This window comes from Lampris incognitus, chromosome 2 (assembly GCF_029633865.1).
Source record: "Lampris incognitus isolate fLamInc1 chromosome 2, fLamInc1.hap2, whole genome shotgun sequence".
Classification (NCBI taxonomy): domain Eukaryota; kingdom Metazoa; phylum Chordata; class Actinopteri; order Lampriformes; family Lampridae; genus Lampris; species Lampris incognitus.
In genome coordinates, this window is record NC_079212.1 from 129,637,182 (window position 1) to 129,662,881 (window position 25,700).

Sequence of the window (25,700 nt, forward strand, 5' to 3'; positions counted from 1 at the left end):
AGTAATAGTAGTAGTAGTAGTAGTAGTAGTAGTAGTAGAAGAATAAGAAAATGAAGAAAAGAAGAAGATAATAATATGAAGAAAAATAAGTAGTAGTAGTAGCAGAAGAAGAAAAGAAGATGAAGAAAAATAAGTAGAAGTAGTGGTAGTAGAAGAAGAAAGAAAAAAGAAAGAAAAGAAAATAATATAATAATATGAAGAAGAAAAATAAGTAGAAGTAGCAGCAGTAGAAGAAGAAGGAAAAATAAGTAGAAGTAGCAGCAGTTACAGCAGTAGTAGTAGAAGAAGAAGAAAAGAAGAAGAACAACAGCAACAACAAATTGTGCTTATTTTGAATTAGCCATCTGATCTGTTGGTATGTATACAGAGTCCCACAGAGAGGGAGAGACAGGTAAAGTGTAAGAGAGAAGTAAAAGAGTGTGAGAGAGAGAGAGAGAGAGAGAGAGAGAGAGAGAGAGAGAGAGAGAGAGAGAGAGAGAGAGAGAGAGAGAGAGAGAGAGAGAGAGAGAGAGAGAGAGAGAGAGAGAGAGAGAGAAAGAAAGAAAGAGAAAGAGAGAGAAAGCTGTGCGTGTCTGGTTGGAGTTAGACATGCAGAACTGTAGTGCATCTGCCTTGTCACGGTCCTGGTCTCAAACCGCCTGAGGTGCCCAGGCTAAATAAGCACAACAAATCCAGCCCAGGAGGAGCTGGATGGATGGATGTGTGTGTGTGTGTGTGTGTGTGTGTGTGTGTGTGTGTGTGTGTGTGTGTATGTGTGTGTGTGTGTGCGTGCGTGCTTGACAGGAATGGGGCACATCAAGCAGGTTTGACACATAGACACATGACACGTTAGCAGCAAAACTAATCAGCTCGTCATGTCTAGTTTCAAAAGGTCAAATTGCGCTGCGAGGAGTTTAGTCGCTGTGGAAAAGGTCCAGCGTGGTGTGAGCAGCAATTATTTTCTGTCAATGTTAATAAGGAGGTGGTTAGGAATAAATGTTACGTATTTAATGACTGCAGCACTGAGAAACAGTGATGTTTTCAGTATTGTTCTCATATGAGCATATCTCATTCGATTAACTTGGATTTTATGCTTCTCTCCTCAACAAATCCAGACATCTGTTGTGTGGTCACATTCACATATTGTGCAGCCATGTGTAAAATCATCCAAGAAACCTCTAATTCCTGGGTTCTTAGTGGCTTTTTCGAAAGCCAAATGCTACCAGCTTCATAATGTAAGATAATTGTGGTATTGTGTATTCAGACCATGCATATGGAAGGCATTGTCAACATATTGTGTAAGGCTAGATAGTAAATTATCATATTTGATGGCTTGCCAAAATTGATTTTGCAAACACTTTTGCACTCATATTTGTCAAGATGCAGAGGAATGCTAATTTAAACCATTCGGTTTTACTTTGATGGCCTCATAATTCAAATTAATGAGCTTTTGCCGCCCTTGAACCTGACATACTCAGAGCTGTATGTACTGTACTTGGTGTGTGTGGGTGTGTGTGTGTGTGTGTGTGTGTGTGTGTATGTGGAAGAGTGCATGTTAAGTGCATGTTACACCATTTTCGACACCACATGTGTCTGTGCATATACTACGTAGGTGTGCACACACCAGTCCAGAACTCGCGGTGTAAGCTCGGAGCACTCCATTTGATTCCTCGATTTTCAGCATTCCTCCAACCCCAGCTCCGGCGAACAATGTGGAGGCGCGTGCTAAAATGTTATGAGTGTCCATCGTTAACTTTTCCTGGCCAGATCCAAAAACTTGACAGAGTCCCTGGATCTGCTTTCACTCCATTTTATCTCCTGTGTGCAATCTTTTATAGGAGGGGGGAGAAATTCATATCAGCGGAGGGGGAAATCTCTCTTTACCTATTTTGTCTATTCTCCCTCACTCCTTCCCTCCTCTGCTCTTTCTTTCATAGCCCAGTCTTGCTGTTTTACTTTCACGGTGTTTGAGGGAGGAAGACACAGAAGCGAGTTTCCAGACTTCAAAGCTAAGATGCGTAGCGAGGAGTCTCTTCTGCTGAAAAGGAGCTTGGCGTACATCATAAGGACCCAACATCTGCTAGGTAGTTTACACAGCACCTTTGGAATCTGGAATCTGGCTCAGACTGAGCCGAGCCCAAACAGCCTTTTCCGATTTGTTCCTTATTTTTCAACTTACAAATATAGAAGGGTTTTTTTTTCTCCCCCTCCAAACACTATTAACCTCTATATCGTAGTAGTTTCTCACTCCGTATCAGATTCTGTCTCCTGGCGTCATCAAATACCTACTATAAAGCTCCACTTACCATTTGAAATCCCTCCAAGTATGATTGTGATCACAGTGTAATTATATAAAATGGTCCACATTAAACAAAACTATGAAATTAATTCTATCTATCTATCTATCTATCTATCTATCTATCTATCTATCTATCTATCTATCTATCTATCTATCTATCTATCTATCTATCTATCTATCTATCTATCTATCTATCTATCTATCTATCCATCCATCCACCCATCTATCTAAGAGGCTGTTTTTCCTAATGGCTGGGCTATAAATGAGATGCACTGTTGAGTTGCACAACATGAGAACGTTGACTTACTGGTGGATATTCTGACATTGCATAAGACTTTTTCACAGGCTGGGAGAAACGGCTCAGCGGAGCCCCAGTCTTGTGGAAGAGGAAAAAAGCTCCACTTTAAGAACCTCCCAGCTAACACCAAAGTGGAGCAGGCAGTGCACCAGGGCTCACGTACTTGTTTAGACGGATGATTGACAAGGACTCGCCATGTTTGAGGGACTTGGCCTGTCTCCGTCCGAATGTGTAAAGCCCTGTTTTCATAAAAGGCAATGTTGGGGAAATTTTCTTAAGAGTGAGAATTCCCCCCCCCCCCTTTTCTTGTACTCGAGAACGAGTCACTTTCTTATTTTTTCTTTTTTTTTCTTACTTTTGAGGAAGTTTTATTACCTCTGCAATCTTTAGAGGAGGAGATAGTGGGGAGAATGATTTACCTCCTGCATTTCACATAAACACACTGTGTGTAAACACACACACACACACACACACACACACACACACACACACACACACACACACACACACACACACACACACACAGAGTCCCCAGTGCGGCTCTGTGGGTCTTAAGTGTGCATAATATGGCAGCCATTATCCTATTAGCAGCAGTCAAGGCCTGCAGGCAAACAGAGAAGAGGAGAGAGAGAAATAGAGAAATGGAGAGGAGAGGAAGAGGGAGGAAGGGAAGAAACAAGCATCAAAGAAAGAGGTTCAGTAGTAAAAGACGGGATCAGCGAGGGAAACGGGGAGTGGGGGGGGTGACAGAACCAGGAAGCGGGGTTGAGCATACATGCAGGGCAAACAACGGTGCAGGTAGACATATAAACTAGAGAGCTGTGGCAACAGTCATACATCACCACAGAAACCCTCTGCCAGCACTATCTGTCACATCAGCACACAGAAACCAGGGCGACTAGACAGGCACTCATCCCGGGCTCGGGAGTGTTTCAGGGCGTTAGGGTATAGGAGGATTTTAGGGTATAGGAAGCAAAGGGGTGAGGGGTATTGAAGGAAAGTGAAGAAGAGTGATGTTGGTTGGCTGGTGCTGAACCACAGAAATAATGCCAATAGCTAGGCTGCCATTATGATGTATCCACAGTATTGGGGGTTTATTTTATTTTTATATAAGTGTGTGTGTGTGTGTGTGTGTGTGTGCATACAGAGATATGAGCAGAATACGCTGGGGTGGAGAGTGGGGTATGGGTTTAAGGAGGGTGGTAATGACTGGGTGGGGTGGGGGGGGTCATAAGGGGGTCTGGAGAGGTCTTGCTACCAAATCTTTTTGTTCTTTTGTTCCTTAAACTGTACGTTTGAGGCAACAATATAATATGCATAAGGCATTTCTATGCACAAATGCTTTCAATACAAAACACTTGAAATGAATGATATACCCACGGAACAAAATATTGCAAAAAATATCCACTTGCTTAATTGAAGTGCAAGAACTGCTGCGAGCAAATCAGTGCTACTGTAGTGAGAACTCATCTGAATGCCTCATTTATGTATTTTTTTTTATTCGATTTCAGCCTTGACAGAGGCCCTGGCAAAGCTCGGGTTAGTCAGCATCCACATACATTCACTGCTCCAGAGTCACCCCCCCCCTTTGAACTGCCCAAATAATAGACTTCTCCAACTGCTTTATTATAACAGGCTAATTTCCATTATGATTGATTAAACCAAGCCATTCTTCTTCCCTGTCACAGCCGAGCCCCAGGGGTTATGCACTCAGCAGGAGAATAACGATGGACGTAAGCAGAAGCTATGTCCCCAACTCTAGCCCCCCCCCACCACCACCACCACCACCACCACCTCCACCCCCCCGGCTTTCTCCTTCCGTCCCTCGCTAACTTCCATTTCTCATTCCCTTGCTCTGTGTTTAGCTGCCCTGTCTCGGCTCTTTTCACAACGTTTCTATTGAGGCCAGGGAAAAAGACCCAGTGGCAGCAGCTGGCCGCTCTTTTCTCCAGGACAGGTATAGAAGGGATGGGAGCTCTCTGCATGAGCAAGCCCCACTCCTCCACTCTCATTCAGCGCCGCCGCTGCCTCCTATTCATCTGGGCCCTACTTTGTCAGAAGCAAGGAAATGCAGCAGAATCAAAGGATCACTCTTCTTTTTTTCTTCTTCTTCTTCTCCTCAGTATTTCCTATGTAAGCTATGCAAAGCTTGCAAAGCTTCCACTAATGAGACGTCCTCTATAGTCCGGTGATAAAAGAGGAGGGAAAGAGAGAGAGAGAAGGGGGGATGAAAGAGGAATATTTGGTTATTTTGGGTTGATTCTCTGCAGTAAACCGGACATTGATCTTGTGTTCATCAGTGTAACAGGTGGTTAAGCTTTTTCAGTATGTTTCCAACATGGGTATGCCTGCTTGCAAAATGTTATGTGAGAACCTCAGCACACAATTCAATTTCTTTATCTAATCAAGTGCAAACTGGGATTGCTGTGCACTGCATTAAACAGCTCATTTAACTATTCTCAGTAATTGTAAAATTAGTAAAAACGCAGTAATTGACATGGTTAAAGGATAGGGTTTTTGTGCAGCTGTCTTTAGAATACAGTATATCCTAGGGTAGAGTATAACATACACGTTGACACACACTCTCTCTCACTCACATGCACACACACACACACACACACACACACACACACACACACACACACACACACACACACACACACACACACCACAACAGTAGTTAACACCTATCTAATTGGCTTTTCACCACAGTTAATCGTACCTTAATAAAATGCGATTATGTTGTAATGAATAGCTTGTAAACAAATAAAATCATGTATCAAGGGAGAAGCCATATGGTTAATATGGGCATTTAGTTTCTGTTAATAAACTGAATTTTCCACCTTTTGCCTATCATGCTGTTAGGCACATTTGGAGCTCTAACTGAATTTGGATGGCCGGCGGAGGTGGGGGGAGTCACGCTGATGTAACTAATCTGACCGCTCGTGGGGTGGATGTCTAAACACTGCGCCCATGTGTAACGATCCATCACATCAACCATCAAGTACAGCAAGTCAAGTCGAGTTTATTTGTATAGGCTCAAAATCACGAGGCAGTCCAGCAGGGCTTTACCAGCAGTACAATATACAGCAACACACGACCTGCGACACCACACACAACCAAAGCCAGGCTTAAAAAAAATCTTATGCTGTGTTTAAGCAGTTGTGGTCTTGCAGGGAAAGTGCACAAGGATAGCGAATAGTCGTATCTGTGTCCTATATATTACCAAAAAAACTAAATAGTGTCCGCAGTCACTCAGTGAAGGAAACTAAGAGAGAGAGAGAGAGAGAGACGGAGAGAAAGAAATGAGAGAGTGAGATCTCTACCCTGGGCCTAATGCATGCACACTAAAAACACAGAAACAAAGAATGCTGGCAGACAAAAGGCCGCTTGGCTGCTACAGCCGCGCTACACAGAAGTCACCTTTGAAAGAGCCCCAAACACTGTACATTCCTCCCCTGCAACAGAACAAAAACAGTTCCAGGCCATCGCTTCTTTTATAAAACATTTCTTTTGACAAGGCCTATTAAAACAACTACAGCCGTTTAAAGTGAGAAAGTCACCCTTCCCCGCCCCCGGGTCTGTCAAAGACCTTAAGTCAACTGAGAATCTACGGCTCCGACTTCGCCATCGCCGGGTGAGGACATGAGCAATGTGAACGCAGGTAAACACTTGTTGAAAAGAAATGGAAACAAAGTGCCACCCCGGCCTCACTTCCAACAATGCATACCTCCGCCGCGGCCGACGCACGGTGTGGCCGAGGTCTGCAGGCAGAGCAGACGAGCGCGAGCGCCTGTAGCCGCGCCCGCGCCCGTGGCCGAGCAGGTTAGCGGCAGTCTTCTCGGGGTGGGGTCATCTTTCACCGCCCGTCGCCAAACTGCAAACCTGAACGCGGTGACAGAAACTTGGCACAGGCGGGGCCAGATTTGCTCCCCTCATTAAACAAACAGCGGTGAGAAATGTAAATGTTAGTACGCACTTTCGATATCCGCAACAAAGGGGAAGAAAAGCCAGAGCCCGCGGTGTTTGGACACCTGCGGAGGCTGTAGCTGTGCTGAACACGACCCACCGCGCCGCGCCGAAGCCCTCTTTGGTTTACCAGCACTTTGCTCATGAACAGGTGTCAGTTCAGGACCTGGGTAACGTGCCTGTTACGCACAGTTTCAAACAGGTTTTGGTGGCTCGCGTCTTCCTTCTGAAAATCACTGACGCGTCGTCTCCGTGAAATCAAAAAGGGAGAGGTATTGTGCAGGGGAACGTGTGCATGTGAATAGTTTCTCCTTTTGCATCTGAGGAGGTTTCTCTCACAGTGTGCATGTTTCTGGTCTAACATATATAGTTCTCTGTCTTCAAACATTGACGTTCCTGTTCATCCTGTGTTCTTTCTTCCCCCTCTCCTGGTATGCCTTGTGGTCCACACAGTCCACCACTTAGCAAGCAGCCTGGTATCAAAAAAGCCCACCCAATCTGTTTTAGCGTCCCGCTAGCGAGGCATCTTCCCGCTGTTGCAACACCCACTAAGCATCCAGTCCCAATATGATGAGCTGGACAGGTTTCATGCCTCTGCCTTTTACTGTTGATGAATGGCTGGAGCAGATGGCTTGTTATCTTTGAAGAGTCTAGTAAGACGAGTGTGATAAATCGCTACAGGCCTCAGAGATTCTCCCCCATCCTTTCCCCCCACATCAGTCCTCTGGACAAATACAAAAAACAAAAAAAATCTGACAAAACAAATGTGAAAATATGCAAAATGGGAGAAAGTATTATAAAACTTGGTCAGACCTCAAAACCTATTGCAACTTCTGTCTCACACCAAGTCCAGCATCTTCGTGTGTGAGAAAATGACTTTAGCCACATTACGGCGCTCATCCTGTCCCAGCTGTGTAAACTCAAATATTGTTGGTGTTAAAAACGTCCATGCACACTAGAAAAGGCAAGGGTTCATCTGGCAGAGTCGTTATTCCCTCTATAATGCGCTGTCGTGACAGACCCATGTCCACTCTTCTCATCTATCAAAACGTTCACGCGTGAGGATAGGGCCAGTTGTGGCAGCAATGGCTGATAACGTCTTCCACACAATGTGACTCATTTGCTTAACTTCTTCAGATTACTTATCAATGCATGACTGAGGAGAAACATCTGATGAACACTGGTCCTCCGTGAAACGTCTGAGTTGTCTGTGTTAAGAGAGCAGCCTCTGGAGAGGGATTGCTCACTGGCTGTGCCGCAGATCTGCCACACATTTAATTGTAACACAACCGAGTAGCGCCGAGCTAACTCAGACAATGCCAAACCGTGTACTCAGTTTATGCTTTGACTCTCGTGATGTTTTGGTAATAATATTCTTTTTTCTTGTGTGACTATGAATAAGATTACATTACATTAGATGGATTTGGCACATAGTAGTTTGTATTTATTGAACAGCATGTAGTGGTTTGTATTTATTGAACAGCATATAGTGGTTTGTATTTATTGAACTTGTGTTACCCAATTCCTGCCCTCAGTTTCAGGATACTTTCTCAAACCCGAGACGCAGTCTCCAATGCTGTGGAGCATTAGTTGTCAGTTACAATCGGACATGAATTGATAACTCCTTATTAGCGCTAGATAATGAAGTTAGAATGATGAACATTCAATATTGATGAGGGGGGGAAAAGCCAATGATTTAGTGCAAGTGTTAGATGCAGGTGTTGTGAGTTTTGAGTACAGCGGGCATCTGACATATTCTGCTCATTCTTCATACTCTGGATCTTCCACAGACCGAGAGCTGAAGGTTAAAGTTTTAGCCTCAGCTTCAGCTTGTTTTTAGGCTCTTGAGAAGAATAGCTAAAGAAATGCCCTGTGATGACCTGGCGGCCTGTCCAGGGTGTCTCCCTGCCTGCCTCCCGGTGACTGCTGGGATAGGCTCCGGCATCCCCGTGACCCTGACAGCAGGAGAAGCGGTTTGGATAATGGATGGCTGGATGGATTTGACTCAATTTAATCCAGTTTGATTCTGCCAAATTTTCGTGATGACAACACGTAGCTGTTGACGAGAGCTGTCATCGTTTAACTGTGAAACTCGATGACTGTAGATTGAGCGGACGGGCTTCTGTAAAAAAATTGGCTTCTATAGTCGAGTGGATCTATTACTGAGATCAGGATTCCTCATCTGTTGGGACAATGTTATGTTGGATAAGAAGATAGATGTGCTGGCTTTGTTTGTTTTTTTTTCACTAAATTCTTTGAGAGATAATTTAAAAACCCACCAGGAATGAACACCAGAACAATAGTGTCTACTGTTTGGAAATAATTTACTTTTATTAAATGAAAGTTATGCTTTCATATAAACCAAGTACTGGGTAAGGTGCCATTGAATTACTAACTTGGCTGAATTTACTGAGCAAGCAAACCATAAATATCCATGACTATAGCAACATATTTTCCAGCGAAACAGTCCATATATTGTGCTTGTTGTGTTTGTCCAAATTTCAACCCGCTATTGTCTCTTCTATGTTGGTCTCACATAGGTTATTTGTGTGTTAAGTCAGTCTCGGGAGGTCAGCCGCCAGATAAATCACATTAAAAGACATGTCAACAGTCCACTCAAAATAGAATGCCACAGCACCTGAGCCAAATCTTTTGGACATCTTTTGAAGGACTATCGAACTGTAGGACTGTATGTCTCCAGATCATGACTGTAGACCTCCTGTCCCCTGCAGTTCATGTTAAACTACGTAAGTGGGACAAATGAGCATCAAAATAGCATAGATAAACTAAATCTCCTCAGGTGGATGTGTATTACCTAATGATAGATAGATAGATAGATAGATAGATAGATAGATAGATAGATAGATAGATAGATAGATAGATAGATAGATAGATAGATAGATAGATAGATAGATAGATAGATAGATAGATAGAGATACTCTCCCCAATTTATAAATACACAAGATATGAAGTAATAATCCTTGTGCCATTAACACAATGTCATAAATCTGCAAGCAGCATCATTTTCGGCACACGGCAGCCTCCTTTGCTGATGTTTTGTTGAGTTCAACCAACAATATCTCAAGAAGGCACAACAGTGTATTTCAGCCTCCCGGGGCCATACCCTGTTCGTATCCACTTTCATTTCATATCCACTCTAAACATCTCTCTAAGGCCTCCCTGATAGCTACTTAATGCCTAACATCCGCACATATTTCTACCATACAGTGACACTACCAGGAGGAGAGGGTAGGAGAGAAGTATGGGAGGTGAGTGTGTATATATGTGCTGTTTTATGCACGTGCTGCTGATAGGCAGTGGTATGCCGGGATGCAGACCCTGGTGTGAGCATGTGAAGAGGAAGGAGATTGTGGTTAACCCCAGGAGTAGTGTTCAAGTGTCAGTTCCTTACCATATCTTTCACAACCCCGTTCGAAGGCCATCTATTCAGGGTGGCCGTGTCACGCTCCCTAAATATTATGGGCATTTTGTTGAATGTTTTGATGGACTAATACGATAAAGAAGGCTAAATTTATCAGTACATATTGTGTCTGAGTGAGCGTTCTTTCAATAAGTTTCCTATTACATATAAACATATATACTACTTAAAGGATAATTCCATTTTTTCACAACCTGGGTATTATTTTCATAGGTTTTGTCATTGTGTATATCAGTTATGATATCTTTTGACACACAGGATTCGTTTTGGAGATTTTGGACACGGGATCATCGCTAGGCAGAGCTTTACAATGGCGTCTTACAGGGCAACTGAACACAAGCCTTCTGTCCTTTCAACAACAATAACAAGAAAAACAAATAAAGAACAGATGATAAAAAAAACCTCAGTGCCCCAGTTAGACTGTTTATACAATTTCCCACTATCTATGACTTCTCATTTGCGCTGACTAGGTAGTTTATTGATGGTTACTGTTACCTACAGTGGTGCAAGATGGTCATTCCTGAGAGTCAGGGAGTAGCTCAGCAATGACATGGACCATCGTTGATGATATTGGACATTTCGGGTAATCACTTTCAAGTTGTACTTTGGTTTTCATTTCTGAAGACGTGGTTTGGGTGATTGGGTTGAATTGGACTTGGTGAAACATGTCTGATGCCTGTACTCCAAGACACCATTGTAAAGCAGTGGTCTTGAGTCCAAAATCTTGACAATGAAGGCGTTGAGTAAGATGATAAAATAACTGATGTTAATAATGGAAAGAAATGATGAAAATAAGATACGTGTAATGCCTCAGCACAGATCCCTTTATATCTCAGCTCTCACAGTCAAAGGATTTGGGCACAAATTGCAGATTCTAGTTGTAAACGAACAAGTTTTCCAGTACAAGTCAGTTTTCTCTCACCACTGAAGTCATGTTATAACAGGGTCTCATGTCTCAGATATTTTCTTTGCTCATATCGACTGTAGGCCTCACCTGTGGGCTACTGTACTCACTCATGCACTCATGATGCAACGTGAAACCTTTGCCTATTCATGAGAGAAAGGAACGAGGAACTGTGCTGGGGAACTGCCTGCAGTGCTCCAGGTGTGAATATCTCTGTCCCCGCCGCCGTGATTAATTGCATTGAAATCTGGGACTGAGCCCAACACGAAGTGATCACAATAGCTCTGACACCGTCAATCAATACAATCTGTCAGTGCCAGGAAAAGACCGTGATGGAGGAAAACTGCTCAGGGGGCCAAGTGGCTGACAGGCACACCAATTTATCACAGACATGCATTTTTCAGACAGTGAGCGGACAAAACTTCACCATTTCAGCAGAATTATGCGATATCATGAGACCATTACAGGGCACACTCTAAGATAATTTTTGATGTGTTAAATGCACAAATACATGCGGTGTTTGTGCACTTAAAGGTGTGCTCCACACTTATTTGTATGCACGCACGCACGCACGCATGCATGCACGCACACACACACACACACACACACACACACACACACACATACACACACATTCATTCCCTAGCCTGTAACCCTAACCTTAACCTTCATAACTACATGCCTAACCTTAGCCCTTACCCTAACTTTAACCTAATCCTAATTCTAACCTTAAATCCTAGTCCTAAAATAGACCATTTTTCTCATGGGGACCTGTAAAATGTCCCCACAAGGTGGGTGGTTTCAGGTTTTTCTATCCTAAAGGGGACATTTGGTCTCACACAGACGGACACACACACACGCACGCACACACACACACACACACACACACACACACACACACACACACACACACACACACACACACACACACACACACAGGTATTTGCACATGTGCATGCGCGCACACACACATCAGCATTAGCACACACAAATGCACAAAGCATGTACAAGTGCAAGCATATGTGTTCTACCAGCAGAGGCACAGATAGGTTTAAATGCATGCTGAAATCCCATTACAATGTCAAATACAAGCATATGGACTTGTGCGTGTATAGCTGTGGATGTTAATTAATAAAAACTCTCCTCTATGTAAATTATCACAGAATTTATTCAAATTAGTTGGACTGACTATTTGGTAACAAAGTTCTGTGAGGTTGCCAAGGACTTGTGGGTTCAGCATTGGGAAATGACTCAGAGCTGTGGCCATTGATAGTCTGACTGGTATTGGAATGGACTTTAATTACACAAAGTATGGAGTTACAGGCCAATGGGTATGTAACATTAACATAGATATGCATACAAACACATGCATTCAGACATGAACCAAAGGTGAATTTCTTGCTTTGGATGAGACTCAAACTTCTTCTTTATTACTATCTTGCATGCATATATGTGCATACAAACACATGCATTCAGACATGAACCAAAGGTGAATTTCTTGCTTTGGATGAGAATCAAACTTCTTCTTTATTACTATCTTATTCTTAATAAAAGAGACAAATAAGAGAGAAAGTTATCTAATGTGTGTAAAAGTATGGTCATTCGGATTATCTGATGATCTAAAATGAGCTAATAGTACAATCATCGTCATCATCATCATCATCATCATCATCGTTATTACAAGCAGAATCATAAAAACAAAAAAAGTTAATTTGTGCCTCAGAACGCCTTTTCTGGGTGCAGTGATTGAATGCTTAGTTTAGAAGTGATATTTCTCCTTATTTAACATTAGAAATATTAATTGCCATTAATTACCTATTTCTTATTACCTTCTATTATTATTATTATCTTTATTACATATGAGAAATAAGGAGGTGCTGATTTAGAATTTGTTAGCCTGCTGGTAATTTCTGGCTGTGTGCAATTATTTTCCTTAAGAGATAACATGCTTTGTAATAAGATTAGATATTAACATAACAGTTAGGCAAATTGGGCTGCTTTTCATACATATTTACAGTTACCAGATGCAAAATGAGGAAACTGTATAAGTTGTTACAGTTGGATGGCTATGATATAGCGGACCTACATTCCCCTCTCTATGAATAAAACAAGCATCTGGATACTCCAATAACTAATAAAACACATTTTCTGGCAGAGGCAAAACATTTTAAAAGTATCACAACAAAATGAGGCAAAAAAAACCAAACTTGTGGATAATCTGACTTGGTATTTTACTGCTCATGTCCGTCCTTTGTTTTCTCAAGTTCTGTGTATTAAACAGTCTACGAATTACTGTATGTGCACGTACAAAAACGCCTTTTTAAGCAACTGCGTACAAAAGCTTGAAAAGAGCAAATCAGTGCGAGAGCTCAAACCAGTTATGACGTTACAGTTGGTCGGTATCAGCGCTTAGTTGTACTAGTTGTTGCCCCTTTAAGAGGCAGTGAGAGTGAGAGGAGGTGGTGCGGTTTCACACCCGGGGTGGGAAACATGGGTGGGGTCAACGACCAGTGATTGACAGCTGGTCACTGGTTCTCGAACCTTGCGACGCCTGAGGAATCCGCGACAGCCAGTGAGATTAGGACTTGGCCCGCTCTCCGAAACGGGGCGACCAATCGCAGTGGTAAGTGGGAGGGCCCTTGAAACGCTGTTGTGCTTCCAACGAGGGACCACGGAGCGATCACTCAGAAAAAAAAAGGAAAGTAACTCAACTAGGGGGAAAACTCATGGTGGAGGACAGACACAACCGGGGACTACGTTTTATTAATCGGGTCGCCGAGATTTTGTAACCGCAGACTCTCCATGATAAGCTTTTCGTGTAGTTCCTCTTAAAGCGGAGCGCCAAGCGTGTGTTTTCAAAGTTGGGATTTTTCCGACAGGAGCAAAGTAGGATTCAGTTTTGACGATATGCAGAATATGGGAATTGGAGAGATCTGAGCTCATGTGTGCCACATAGTTTTGCGGGTATTTTACATCGCAGTTAAAACATTGGCATAATTAAAAGTTTCTTCACAGACTTGCGGCGAAGTGAGTCCGTCGAAACAGTTTGGACCATCGTTTTCACGCAAAACATAAAAATCAGATGATCGACAGTTATATTTGGGACCTGTCTGGCAGTATGTCCTTTACCACCTTATCCTGCATGTTTTTAAACATGTTCTTCTCACAAGCAGTCGTCCTACCCGGGGAGGAACATAGTACCTAGGCTTTTATGGACATTTCTTACCGCTCATGTTAAAGACTGAGACTATATTCAAGTCATCTGTGGCCAACTTGTTCTCGGTAGACGGGATCACCCTTGATTTCAGCCCGCGTCGGACACCAGAGGAGAAAGTTAGACTGGGAACTTGTTCTCTAAATGACTCGTATCCGGAGGGGAGAGCATTTGCCTGCGCCACGGTTGTTTGTAATAATCCCTTTGTTACAAGAAGGCAACTCGTGTGTTGTTAAAAGTGCTTAAACTCTCCGAAGCAACATTAGTCCCCCCCCCCCAATTTGTGGATAAGAGGAAAGATCAGTAGCCGCGCTATTAAAACTGGATACAAAATGGCGGCGTCCCTGGGACGAATTGGATATGTTTCACACTTAGTTTTTTATTTAATTTTGTCGCTCGAATTGTTGATCAATTGCGGACTGAGCTCAGATTTGCCGTGTGCACAGAACTGTACGTGCACCGAAGATTCTGTGGACTGTAGCAACCTTGATTTGACAGATACTCCTCCGGACCTTCCAGTTCGGACAGTTTCCTTGTAAGTATTGAGCCCAGTTGCTGTAGCCTATTTATTGACCATCCCGTAACGGGATAACAATGTTGCCAAAGAAAAAGTTAATTATAAAAACTTTCATGCTTTATTTTTTTTTCTTATTTTATCTGCTCAGAGAGTCGTCGTATTAGGAGAATGTAACCTGATTGGCTTAATGTGGATATCAAGGAATTTGGTACACACCAAAGTCCCTGACAACAGGAGTGCCTAATGCGCATCTCTAGACGGGCAACATGATATCTGATTCATTCTTGTACAGTGGGGCGGAATGTTTGCCATGAGGTTGGGATGCCTTTAATGAGCTACACGGACATATTTTGTGTTTTTGCATATTTGCTCAGGTTTTTTTTGCTCATACAGGAAAATACAGTTCTTGATTCTTAAAGGATGCCAGGGAAGTATCAGGAGAAGGAGGGGCATTTACGCAGAAACACACCTGGGGTCTGCTCAGTAAACACCAAACATCTAATGACACCCAACTTTTAGTCGTGGTGAAATGCTTTTCTCAAGAGCTCTGTAGGTGCTATGGGGATAGCAAAGGGCTACGTATTCACTAAACCACGCGCGCGCGCACGCACGCACGCACGCACACACACACACACACAATTTGTCAAACTAGCTTTGTGACCATCAGCACTGTAATTCCATGCTTGCTTCATAATCTGTTGGATTGCCACAGTTCTTTGTAATAACATAGAATTCATCTATTTTTGTCATGTAGTCAGTCTGAAAAATATCCTTATTTTAGAATGGTTTTTACCAAGTTTGATGTGTTTCTTAAATGTTCTTGAAGGTAGCTGGCCAAAGTGGGTTATACCGGAAAAACGCAGCCGTGTTGTAAGAAAATAAGCAGTCAGTTTTGATATGTCAGACAGAATGGCGAAAGAAAAGGCCACAGCCACGCTGGGCATTATTTGCTAACGTTGTAATGAACAAATCACTTCCACAGGGTGAATAAATAGATTGATTAACATCCAAATTGGTTTTATTCACATCCAAATTGGCTTTATTCATTGAGATATGTGACAGTTATTATCCTTATCCTGATTTTGTTCTGGTCGCTATGTCCCTTGCAAATTAGATTTTTTTGTAAATTAAGCATGGGTTCCTCAGGAGGACACTGACCACAACTGTAACCTTGTCTGTTGGTTCATTTAGGAAATGAGTGAATTTGGAAACATTTTCATGATACTTGTCCGGATACTGAAAGAGCATCAGCCCTCATCATGCTGAATGACACACTTTGTTAACAAGGAACACACTGCTCTGCCCTCAAAGTCAGCATATTGGCTTACGCTGCGGTATATTCCTAACGGTAGTTAGGAATTGTCAAGGACAATTCTCCGTAATTCTCAAATGGGCCATTATGGTTGGTGTGCGTGTGCTTGTGTGCACGTGTGTGTGTGTGTGTTGGGGGGTGGGGTGGATATGTATGTTGCTCGAAGCATGGGGTTAAAGACCAAAGGCCTGCAAACTCCTCTGGCTCCCTGGTTCCTGTGTTAGGTAGTTTATCTTCCCCTGGGAAGCAAGGAATGCAACTTTTAAAAAATTCTCAGACACATGAATAGAGACAATTGTGCCTAGGTAGCCTTATTGCTTATGAGCACCACTTGGCCAAGTTCAAGTGCATGCGCTGTTTATCGCACATGCACAGTCAAACACACATACTGCTCCTCCTGACTATTAGGACAAGACACAACCAGGACAAGTGGCCCATTTGAAGCAGCTGGCTGCAAACCCTGCAGTGAGTGTGTGTATTTGTGTGTGACACAAGGGTCCTGAGTGAGCCATGTCTAGTTCCAGGTCTACACATGTTATCTTGAACAGTCTTATCGGTCAAGATTTAACGACCTGCAATTTTGTTGTTTTCAAAGGGAATGGTTTTATGGCCTTGAATTATCTTTTTTAAAACACCTAGGCTGCATATTTCCCCACCACTTGAGATAGGCCCATTGTGTTGGCAGGTAGCACAAAGGGAGAGAGCTTTTTGCTTCTGGTAAGAGTCAGATTAGTAGATGATTACAGTAAACCCAAAAAGAGGAGAACGGCGGCTTCCCTTGAAGCCAAATGTGATCCCATTAAAAATTACCCCACATGTAGTCCCGTCCACTTGGCTGGATGAAATATTTTTGTGTTGTTTACTGAAGATTGTTGTCTAGGTTGTGTCTTGTGTACAAAAAGAAAGTGCTTATAAGCCGTAGTGGGTGCATGCTGAGTTACAGGTGCAGCTCATTTACAGGTCCTGCTCATTTAGAAGTGTACAGTGTTTTTTTTTTCTCATGACATATACAAAGAGTCTGTTTTACAAAGCATTATTTGCATTGTTAAGAGAGAAGAGAATGGATGACTTGAATAGGACAGGCCTTCTAGGATGCTTACTTCATACCTGAGGCTACCTTTAGTCGTAGTCCACAATTTAAGCATTTCCACACATCACAGGTTGATTAGAGCATGGTTTATATTACAGCAATGGAATAATGGGATTATGTAGTTAATGTGATTAAGGAATATCAGGATCAGTAATACTTTATTTTAACCCCGGGAAAATGGATTAAGATGTTCACAATGAGCCAGATCAGGATTTCTCAAAGCCAGGGGATGAACTAGAGAGAGTTTTTAGTACGGCTAAATGTGATTGAAGAAGTACTATGGCTCATAAGGTTATCTGTAACAGTTCTTTTTTTCTACCATCTAACCCGTCTGTACTAATCACTGCAAGTGCATGTCCTGCCACTCCAGATGGGAGTGTCAGACCAAATGTGTATGTCCATCCATACCTCTGGGTCTCTCAGTCAATTGAATTAGTGTGGAATCAACTGTCCCTGTACTGCTTTGTGCAGTGAGGAGGAGTGGGTTGGATATAACTGTTGTCCGTAAAAACAAGTTTTCTTCTGCTCCCATGGACCAGCCTAGCCCCCCTCCCTCTCTCACATATCACAGTCGACACAACATTTAGATAACCATTCACGGGGGGGGGGGGGGTCAGTTGATACATTTTGATTTGAAAAACAGGTATGGCGCATGGTCAACAGTGTATTGCTGTTAATCAGCAAAGTTCAATTTTAAGTTGAACAAGCTCTTTTCGTGTTTTTAATGCAAAAATAATGATAAGCCTTTACGCAATACAAGATGTTAGCACAGAGCCTCTAAAATGAATGTTGGTCGTAGGCAAATTGCACAAGCATTAGTGGCTATTTGGCAAAAAAATAAATATATATATATATATATATATATATAAGTAATTGCATTGCACTCATTGCAACCTTATTGAAAAAATAAAAAACATCAACTTTGAAGTCTTAGGGCTGTATTTTAATGATCTGATGGCTCGGTTTAAAGTGTCCAACCCCACTTTTGCTAGTTTAATGCAAAGTAAGGCATGGTTCAATTGGTTTGTTACTTATGTCTTAATTAATCATAGGTGTGTTTTGGGCATGACATGAAATAAACCAATCAGAGCATCATCTCCCATTCCTTTAAAAGCCAGGTGCGCTTGCACCTTCGCCCGATTGCTGTTATAATGGTAGATTTGCCAAGTAGTAGGAAAGTTGTGCACCTGCTTATATAAGTGCATATTTCCGTCTTAATAATGCGCCATTGACTTAAGAACAAGTTTTTGTTGGTCAATCGAGCAATCGCTTTCTGCTGCCTCAAGAAAGGAATGTGCCAACAATGCGCCTGATCACACCTCATTTAAGACCAACACACCCATGGGCACTCAGATGGGTGCAAGTACATTTGCTATTCAAACAACGTGGGCGCTGGACGGAAAAATGACAACTGTGTCAGTGCAAAGACACTTGCGTTGTGCTTGGTGCTGGTTTGCACAGGGTGCAAGATGGAGCCCATTATGTTTCTCTGGTATGACAATGAAAAATAAGAATGCATCCTAGGGATGGGAGGGAAAAAAATCGATTCGGTTATAAATCACAATTTTTTGTTTGATGATTTTTATATCCCATTCAAAGACTTCAGAATTGATATTTTTAATGGCCAATAGAGGCATGATTGTTTTTTATTATGTTCAAAAAATGCTGAACGTGGAGGGCTGAAACAATTCAGTACTTTCTTTGTTTCTATGAGCATCACAGAAAGGTGAATCAGTCCATCTGGACACAACATTAAGTGGGAGAAACGTTTCATCACTCACCCAAGTGACTTCGTCAGTCTCAACTGACTGCAGATATCCCCACCCTTATAAGAAACACAGTTGCATAACGACTGAAACCAATGACTGGTTTCATATGCAAATTGGCGTGACCATTAGCAAGAGTTACAGTGGCCATGTGTACTATTCACAGAGGATTGCGGAATGTTTGCAATCACAGCATTGTAAGATGGCAACAGATGTACTCTTAGCCCCCCCCCCACACACACACACACACACACACTTCAGGGATGGTCATTCCCTCTTAACATAGATGGCCTCTTTGACTCCCTGTTCAAACCATTGTTCTTCCCTATCAAGGGTGTGCACATCCTCATCCTTGAAAGAGTGGCCACTGGCCTGTAGATGGGTGTAGACTGTGGAGTCCTGGTCTGATGTGTTAGCTCTTCTGTGTTGTGCCATCCTCTTGGCCAGCATCTGTTTGGTTTCCTTGATGTACAAGTCACGGCAATCCTCCTGGCACTTAACAGCGTACACTATTTTGCTCTGTTTGTGCCAGGGGACCTGGTCCTTGGGGTGGACCAATTTCTGGCACAGCATGTTTTGGGGTTTGAAAGCAACTGAGACGCAGTGTTTTGAAAATATGCGTCTCAACTGTTCCGACACTCCTGCCACATATGGAATCACCATTGGTTTGTGCTTAGACAGCTGCTGTCCTTCTCCTCTCTTCGATCGGCTGGTGCACTGTTTGGGCGTCTTCCTGGCTTTGACAAAAGCCCAGTTAGGATAACCACACTTATCCAAGGCCTGTATAATGTGGGATTTCTCCCCTTCCATGGCTGTTGTGTCAGTGGGGACGTTGTCAGCTCGGTGGTACAGCATCCTGATGACTCCTAGTTTGTGCTGCAGTGGATGATGAAAGTCAAACCTTAAGTACTGATCACTATGTGTTGGTTTACGTCAGGGGTGGGCAATCTTATCCAGAAAGCGCCAGTGTGGGTGGAGGTTTTTGTTCCAACCAAGCAATTACACATTTGTGTCTCCTAATCAAGTTCCTCAGCAAAGACTCTACTGGTTGATTAGTGGGATCAGGTGTCTAACTGCTTGGTTGGAACAAAAACCTTCGCCCACACTGGGCCTTTCTTGATAAGCTTGCCCACCCCTGGTTTACGGTAAACATCAACAATCAAATGTCCCCCATCACTAATTCATAGTTAAGAATCATCCCCCAATCCTATGTGTCTAGTACACATGGCCATTGAAACGCTAGTTAATGGTCACGCCAATTTAAATATGAAACCAATCGCTTGTTTCGGTCATTACGCAGCTTTGCTGTTTATAAGGGTGGGGATACCTGCTGTCAGTTTAGACTGACGAAGTCACTTAACGAGTGATGAAATGTTTCTCCCACTAAACGTTGTGTCTGGATGAACTGATTCACCTCTCTGTGATTTCCTTACATGGATTATTGAGCATGCATAAAGCCATTTCTATAAGCATGCACACGCGAGTCAAACTACTAGAGAGGTAAGGCGAAAACAAAGATAGAGGATGATAATTATGAGCTATGAAACAGTCCCACATAACTGTGTCATGCCTCATAATTCGACACCGGTGGAGATTCGAGCAGTACCTGCCCAGTTTATGTCCAAGGTTTGGTGCTACTTTGGATTTCACAATTTAAAAGGCACAGTGAAGCTTGACATGATAAAAACTGTTCATGAACTTTATCCTGGCAAAGTCAACCCATTAAGCAATTTCATGTGGCTTGAAAGGCTAAAAGATGTCTAAATGGTATTGTGCCATCTATGCTTAAACCACCAGACAAAAGTCCACTAAATGTCTTAACCTGAATAGGCACTATTACAACAAAAGCAATTAAAGGTATTCTAACTTAATATATGGACATGCATTGTGCATCTTAGACAGTTGAAGTTTGGGTGATGCGGTTCATATTTGATTAAAAAGTGTGGTCTAAATGTGGGCTACATTTGTCCAGATATATTCTGAGCTAGAGGAGAGCTAATCTATAGCAGCCAGGTTGGAAGCGTGGCTAGGACTGGGTGGGAAGTATTGCGGTAAGACAACCAACATGCAGGCGCTGCTGGTTCTACACCATCCAGATGTAAACAGAAACATGGAGGAAGACGAAAGGGGGCAACCTGTTGCTTTGCCTGGCCACCAGATACTGGAAAATTATCCTGTCTTTTTTTTTCTGCCCCATTTCATATGAAAGATGCATTACCAGTATTTACTGTTGAATATATATTAGAGACATCTGAGACAGAGTCTTTTTTTTTTCCTTTAATGGCAAGCTAGCCTACTAGTGCCTGTTGTTGTTACACTATAAATTCATATTCTGATTACTGAAATGGCATGGCACATACTCTTAACTTGCGAGACAAATATGATCTCTATATGTTTGCATGCCACAGCACCCTGCCTGTAAGGTATGTTCTGATTATTCAGAAAATATGGCCCAATGAAAAAAAAAACTTTGAAAACACAATGCTTCTCTTATTAAACATCTTACTTATGATACAGTATACCATCGGAAGTAGCAATCAACTGCTTGTTATTGTCCAGTATTAAAAACTAACCAGAAATCACAAAAAAAGTAATATCAAATTGCAATATTACAGATTCTTAAATGCTTAAAAATTGTGATACATATCGAATGGCACCTTTAAGAATCAATATTATATTGTATTCTTCCATATTCCTTCTGTGGCTGTCTTTATGTGGGCTCATATCTATATTTTGAGCACAGTCCTGAAAACCACAAAGTAAGCTTGAGGTTGATAGACGGCTGAAGGTTGCTGGCCTGCAGTATATCTATTAGTACCCAACCTGGATCTGCTGGAGAGGCCCAACCTGGATCCGTTGGAGAGGCCCTGCTGACACAGCCTTGTGCAAAAAAAAAAAAAAAAAATCAGGCTTGATTGCCTTCCAGTTGTCAAAATAGTCTCCCTTTGGACCCTCTTTTTAATGGTCCCTGCAGACAAGGTTGTTTTTTTTTTGCATGTCTAGGTGGGATGGAGTGAGAAGGGGAAATTATGTGTTTAATGGTGCTATATATGAGTTTTAAAACATTGATATATCAGCAAACAACTATTTGCTATGTAAAGAGATAGTGGGGTAATGGCGTCCTGAGCAGAGAATGAAGTCACTCTCCCTCTGTGTGTGCTGTAATCTGAGTTTCTCTGTTCTTTGTTTTGGAAGCCGGTCCGGCTGCGCGTGCATGTTGTTGCATGTGAGGCAGCTAGCATTAGCAGGATAGCTAGCAAGCTAATAATTACATTACATGGATTTAGGTCACTCGTCAGATCGAAGGAATAGCTCCTTACCAAGCTGAATACGTTACTAACGTTACTAATGTTAATAAAATAACCCTATACTGTATTCAAGAACACAAAATAGCCAAGAACATGGATGGAGGGGGGAGTTTTGTATTGTTTTGTTCTGAGATGCTGGCACTGAATGTCATATATAGCACCTTTGAGGGAATTAGGGCAGAGTGAACATTTCACAAGTGACCGTAAAGGTTATTTAGGGACAATATCGGAGGTAAGAGAACTGATGGACTTTCATGACTTTCATGATGGACTTTCATGGATTTCTGTATTCTGTTTTCTACATGCTCTGTTTGATTTATTTTTATTTCACATTTGTCATTTTGTGGTTTGAATTGGGTCTTTATAAGGCATAACAAATTGTCTAGATGTTTGGTGGCTGGTTTTGATTAATGAGTAACCTAATGACTTTCATAGCAGGCTTGCTGTCACTCACTCACATATTACCTCTCAAGAGTGATGCCTTATCTCATTTGAAGCCATGGTAATGTGTATGAATAGTGTTTTTGCCTGCAGTGCCATCCCTGTAAAAGGGTTTTGCAAGTAAATAAAAGCTTATACATTACTAATGCCAGCTGTGATCTCTATGGTCAGAAGGAGATAAAGCAGATGCTTACCAAACCCTCTCCATTTTTTCTCATCTGAGGTACCAATGTTACTATATTTTTGAGCTTTTTTTATTTAATTTTATTGCAACATTCAGCATTTCAGAAAGTTAAACTAAGACGTGAAAAAAAAATAAAAAACATTTTTTTTTAAGTCAAAGTAGAATTATTTCATCTCCAACATACCTTCTGGTAAGAGCAAGTAGTACCCTAATCCTGACTGATCCCTCTACAACTAAGCTTTTCTTAAGCGGTTTCCCTGAATGGCTGGCCATAACTCTCTGTAAGGTCCTCTGATAGCCACACAGCAGTGCATTCGGTGAAACAGGCCTCAAACTCAATCCCTAGCCTTAGCCTAAAACCCCGCAGAGCAGAGACATTAGTCAACCACCCACCCCATCAGTTGGTTTTGGCTTCTGCCCTCAGGAAATGGGCTTGTTTTGGTGGTTTCCTGACAGGGTCTGGTGGCTTGGCTAGTTTGGGCTTGGTGCACGGAGGGTGGGGTTGCGGATCACCTGGCCTGAGGATGGGGGTGTTCTACCCTCAGTGTTTTGTCAATGTCACGGTCTGCTGCTGCCTTCATACTGGCTTCGCTAGCGGGTAAGCATCCCATCTGTGGTTAAAACCTCAACCACTGTCACCCATGTCACAACACACTGAAGAAATTCAGAACGAGGGACATTTTACTCAGTTGTCTTCTCGGCCATTTTCTCTTTCCAGGAGCAACTCGGTTTTAAAGGAGTGTTAAGCATTTGTCTTGCCACTCGCATAGTTTGCCCTCAACCGGTGTGCGTGGTAATTTGCCTCTGTAAAACCGTGATTGGAGGAAGTTGTTGCCATCAATTCCATTGTTACTGTTTGTTATGGAGATTCCATTCGATTTAATTGCTGGAGTTCGTTGGTGAATGAACACCAGAGAGCGGAGTTGTTTCTTACGCTTTCTCAGCCAAGACGGACATTATAACAGCCAGGCAGATACACAGCCACAGCAGCCTTACTCAACAGGGCTTAGCCCCTTGTGGTTTCCAGGGCATTTCTTGCTACGCAGCCTTGTAATCTTGTGGTATTGGCAGTGATTATACCGAGCTTGTTTATTGTCATAGTTTCCCCAGCCTTATGACCCAGATGTCCCCGGGCAGATATTTTAAAGCCACATCTCAAGCATTTCCAAGGGGATTAAGATGATATTATCACTGGAGTTGATTTTTATCAGAAACTCCTAACTTTGTTTCGTCTTATCAGGCTGTTAGATTTAAGGCCAGACTGTTGAAGCAGTAAACTTCGTATATGCAAACTTGAGCCTCAAATATATTAAAGAAAAGTAATATTAGCCTTGGAATTAAGAGGTAACTCAGAGATTATTTGACATGAAGAACATTAGAGAGGAACAACCAAGGTTAAGCCTCTGCTTTCATGAAAACAGATAAAGGCTGACATTAACATGAAGTTATGGAGTGAGCTCATGGACTTGCACCGACTTCAGTGACAATCAAACAGCTGCTGCCACCAGTCATTCCACAAGAATCCAGTCAGCAGAATAGATGGCCTTTATGTTAAGACACTTCAGGGCGCCAGTTTTTTTTTCTCTTTTTTTTTCATCTGTCTCCCCCTTCCCCCTCGCTGTTGTCTACAAAGTGGGTTTGATCGATGAATCATCTGCGAAGTCTCTGCATCTGGTAAGAGTTTGGAAATCTGGAGGAGATGTTAGAAAAAAAAGCGTGACTTGGAAAGCGAGAGAGGCACTCTGCAAGCAAGTGGGACCCCCCCCCCCACCCCACACACACACACACACACACACACACACAAGAAAACCGGCAATCTGGCAAGAAGAGAGCAGAGCTGTGACTACTCACTTTGGGCTAAACAATCTTCAACAACCTCACTCCCTGTTTGTCGGGGGTATTCTCCATTACTGCAGAAGGGAAAGCAATATCACAGATATGCTATCTAGACTGCCCAGCATCCACATGTACCTCCGCAGTGTATAGATAACACCGCTTAGTGTTTTGTTTTATTCTGTCTTTACTGGCTAGGGTTTAAATATTGCAGAATCAAGTCTCTGCCAGAATAATAAACAATATGTCGGGAGAATGTGGATGGTCTAATGATCAGCCATTAACTTCACTTTGAAGTAGGCAGCGTAGGGTCAGATGTTCGTCTATGAAGTACTAAAACAATAGTCTCGCTAAGTACAATTATTAATGTTGTTTTTGCAAATGTACCAGGAACATGTGTTTCTTTCTGCTCATAATTAGTCTGGCGATGTCTGTAACAAAGTAGAATGTTATCAAACTAAAGTCTGTCAGTGCTCGTGCCTTAATTGCTGGTGTCTCGAGTCTGCAGACAGTATGCGCACATGCATAAATATTAACTTGGTGAGGGTTACTGTGCTCCTCATCTGCATCGTCTGTGCTGGCGTCATTGGTCCTGGCTCTGCCGGGTTCACATAGTGCCTCAGGCTAGTGCAGACCCCTCTCCCAACCTTCTCGCTGTTTGTTTGGAGTGCCCATCTACATCCCTTGCTACAGCCCGAGCCCCAATCCCGCAGCACAGAGACGGGAAGTCCACATAGCCCAAATATGTGGACGGCCTTTCTGCAGGACCAATCTGTATTAAGAAGAAAAAGAAAAAAAAACTTCTGAAACTCAGTTATGCTTTTTCTCAGGCTGATGTGAAAGGCTGGGGCAACTCTTTTTGTTGCCTGGAATCCTCATGTTTGTGTGTTTGTTTGGGTTGGGGATGGGAGGGTTGTTTCCCCTACTCTCATGATCCTACATGGTAAAAGCTGCAATCACTTTCACTAGACTCTGGTAATAACACATCATTTTTATCACTATTGTAACAAATCATGTTTGTCATCTTTGGCTTTTAGCCTACCATTTAGTTCAAGGTTAATAAGATATCAGCTCTTCTCTGCATCTCTCCTTCCACTGTTTGGATTGTGTGTGAAATGGTGGCCTGTTGCTGGTGCTCTCACTGCTG

General features: G+C 42.5%; 1 protein-coding gene across 1 annotated transcript in view; it reads left to right on the forward strand.

Moving 5' to 3' along the window:
- The first annotated feature begins 13,594 nt into the window (after positions 1 to 13,594).
- The window catches only part of lrig1 (leucine-rich repeats and immunoglobulin-like domains 1), a 58,261-nt gene continuing 46,155 nt past the window's right edge, over positions 13,595 to 25,700 (forward strand). The window contains exon 1 of the mRNA XM_056272970.1: positions 13,595 to 14,637. Coding sequence (XP_056128945.1) covers positions 14,435 to 14,637 — 203 coding nt within the window. The 5' untranslated portion in view covers positions 13,595 to 14,434. The remainder of the gene's footprint in view (positions 14,638 to 25,700) is intronic.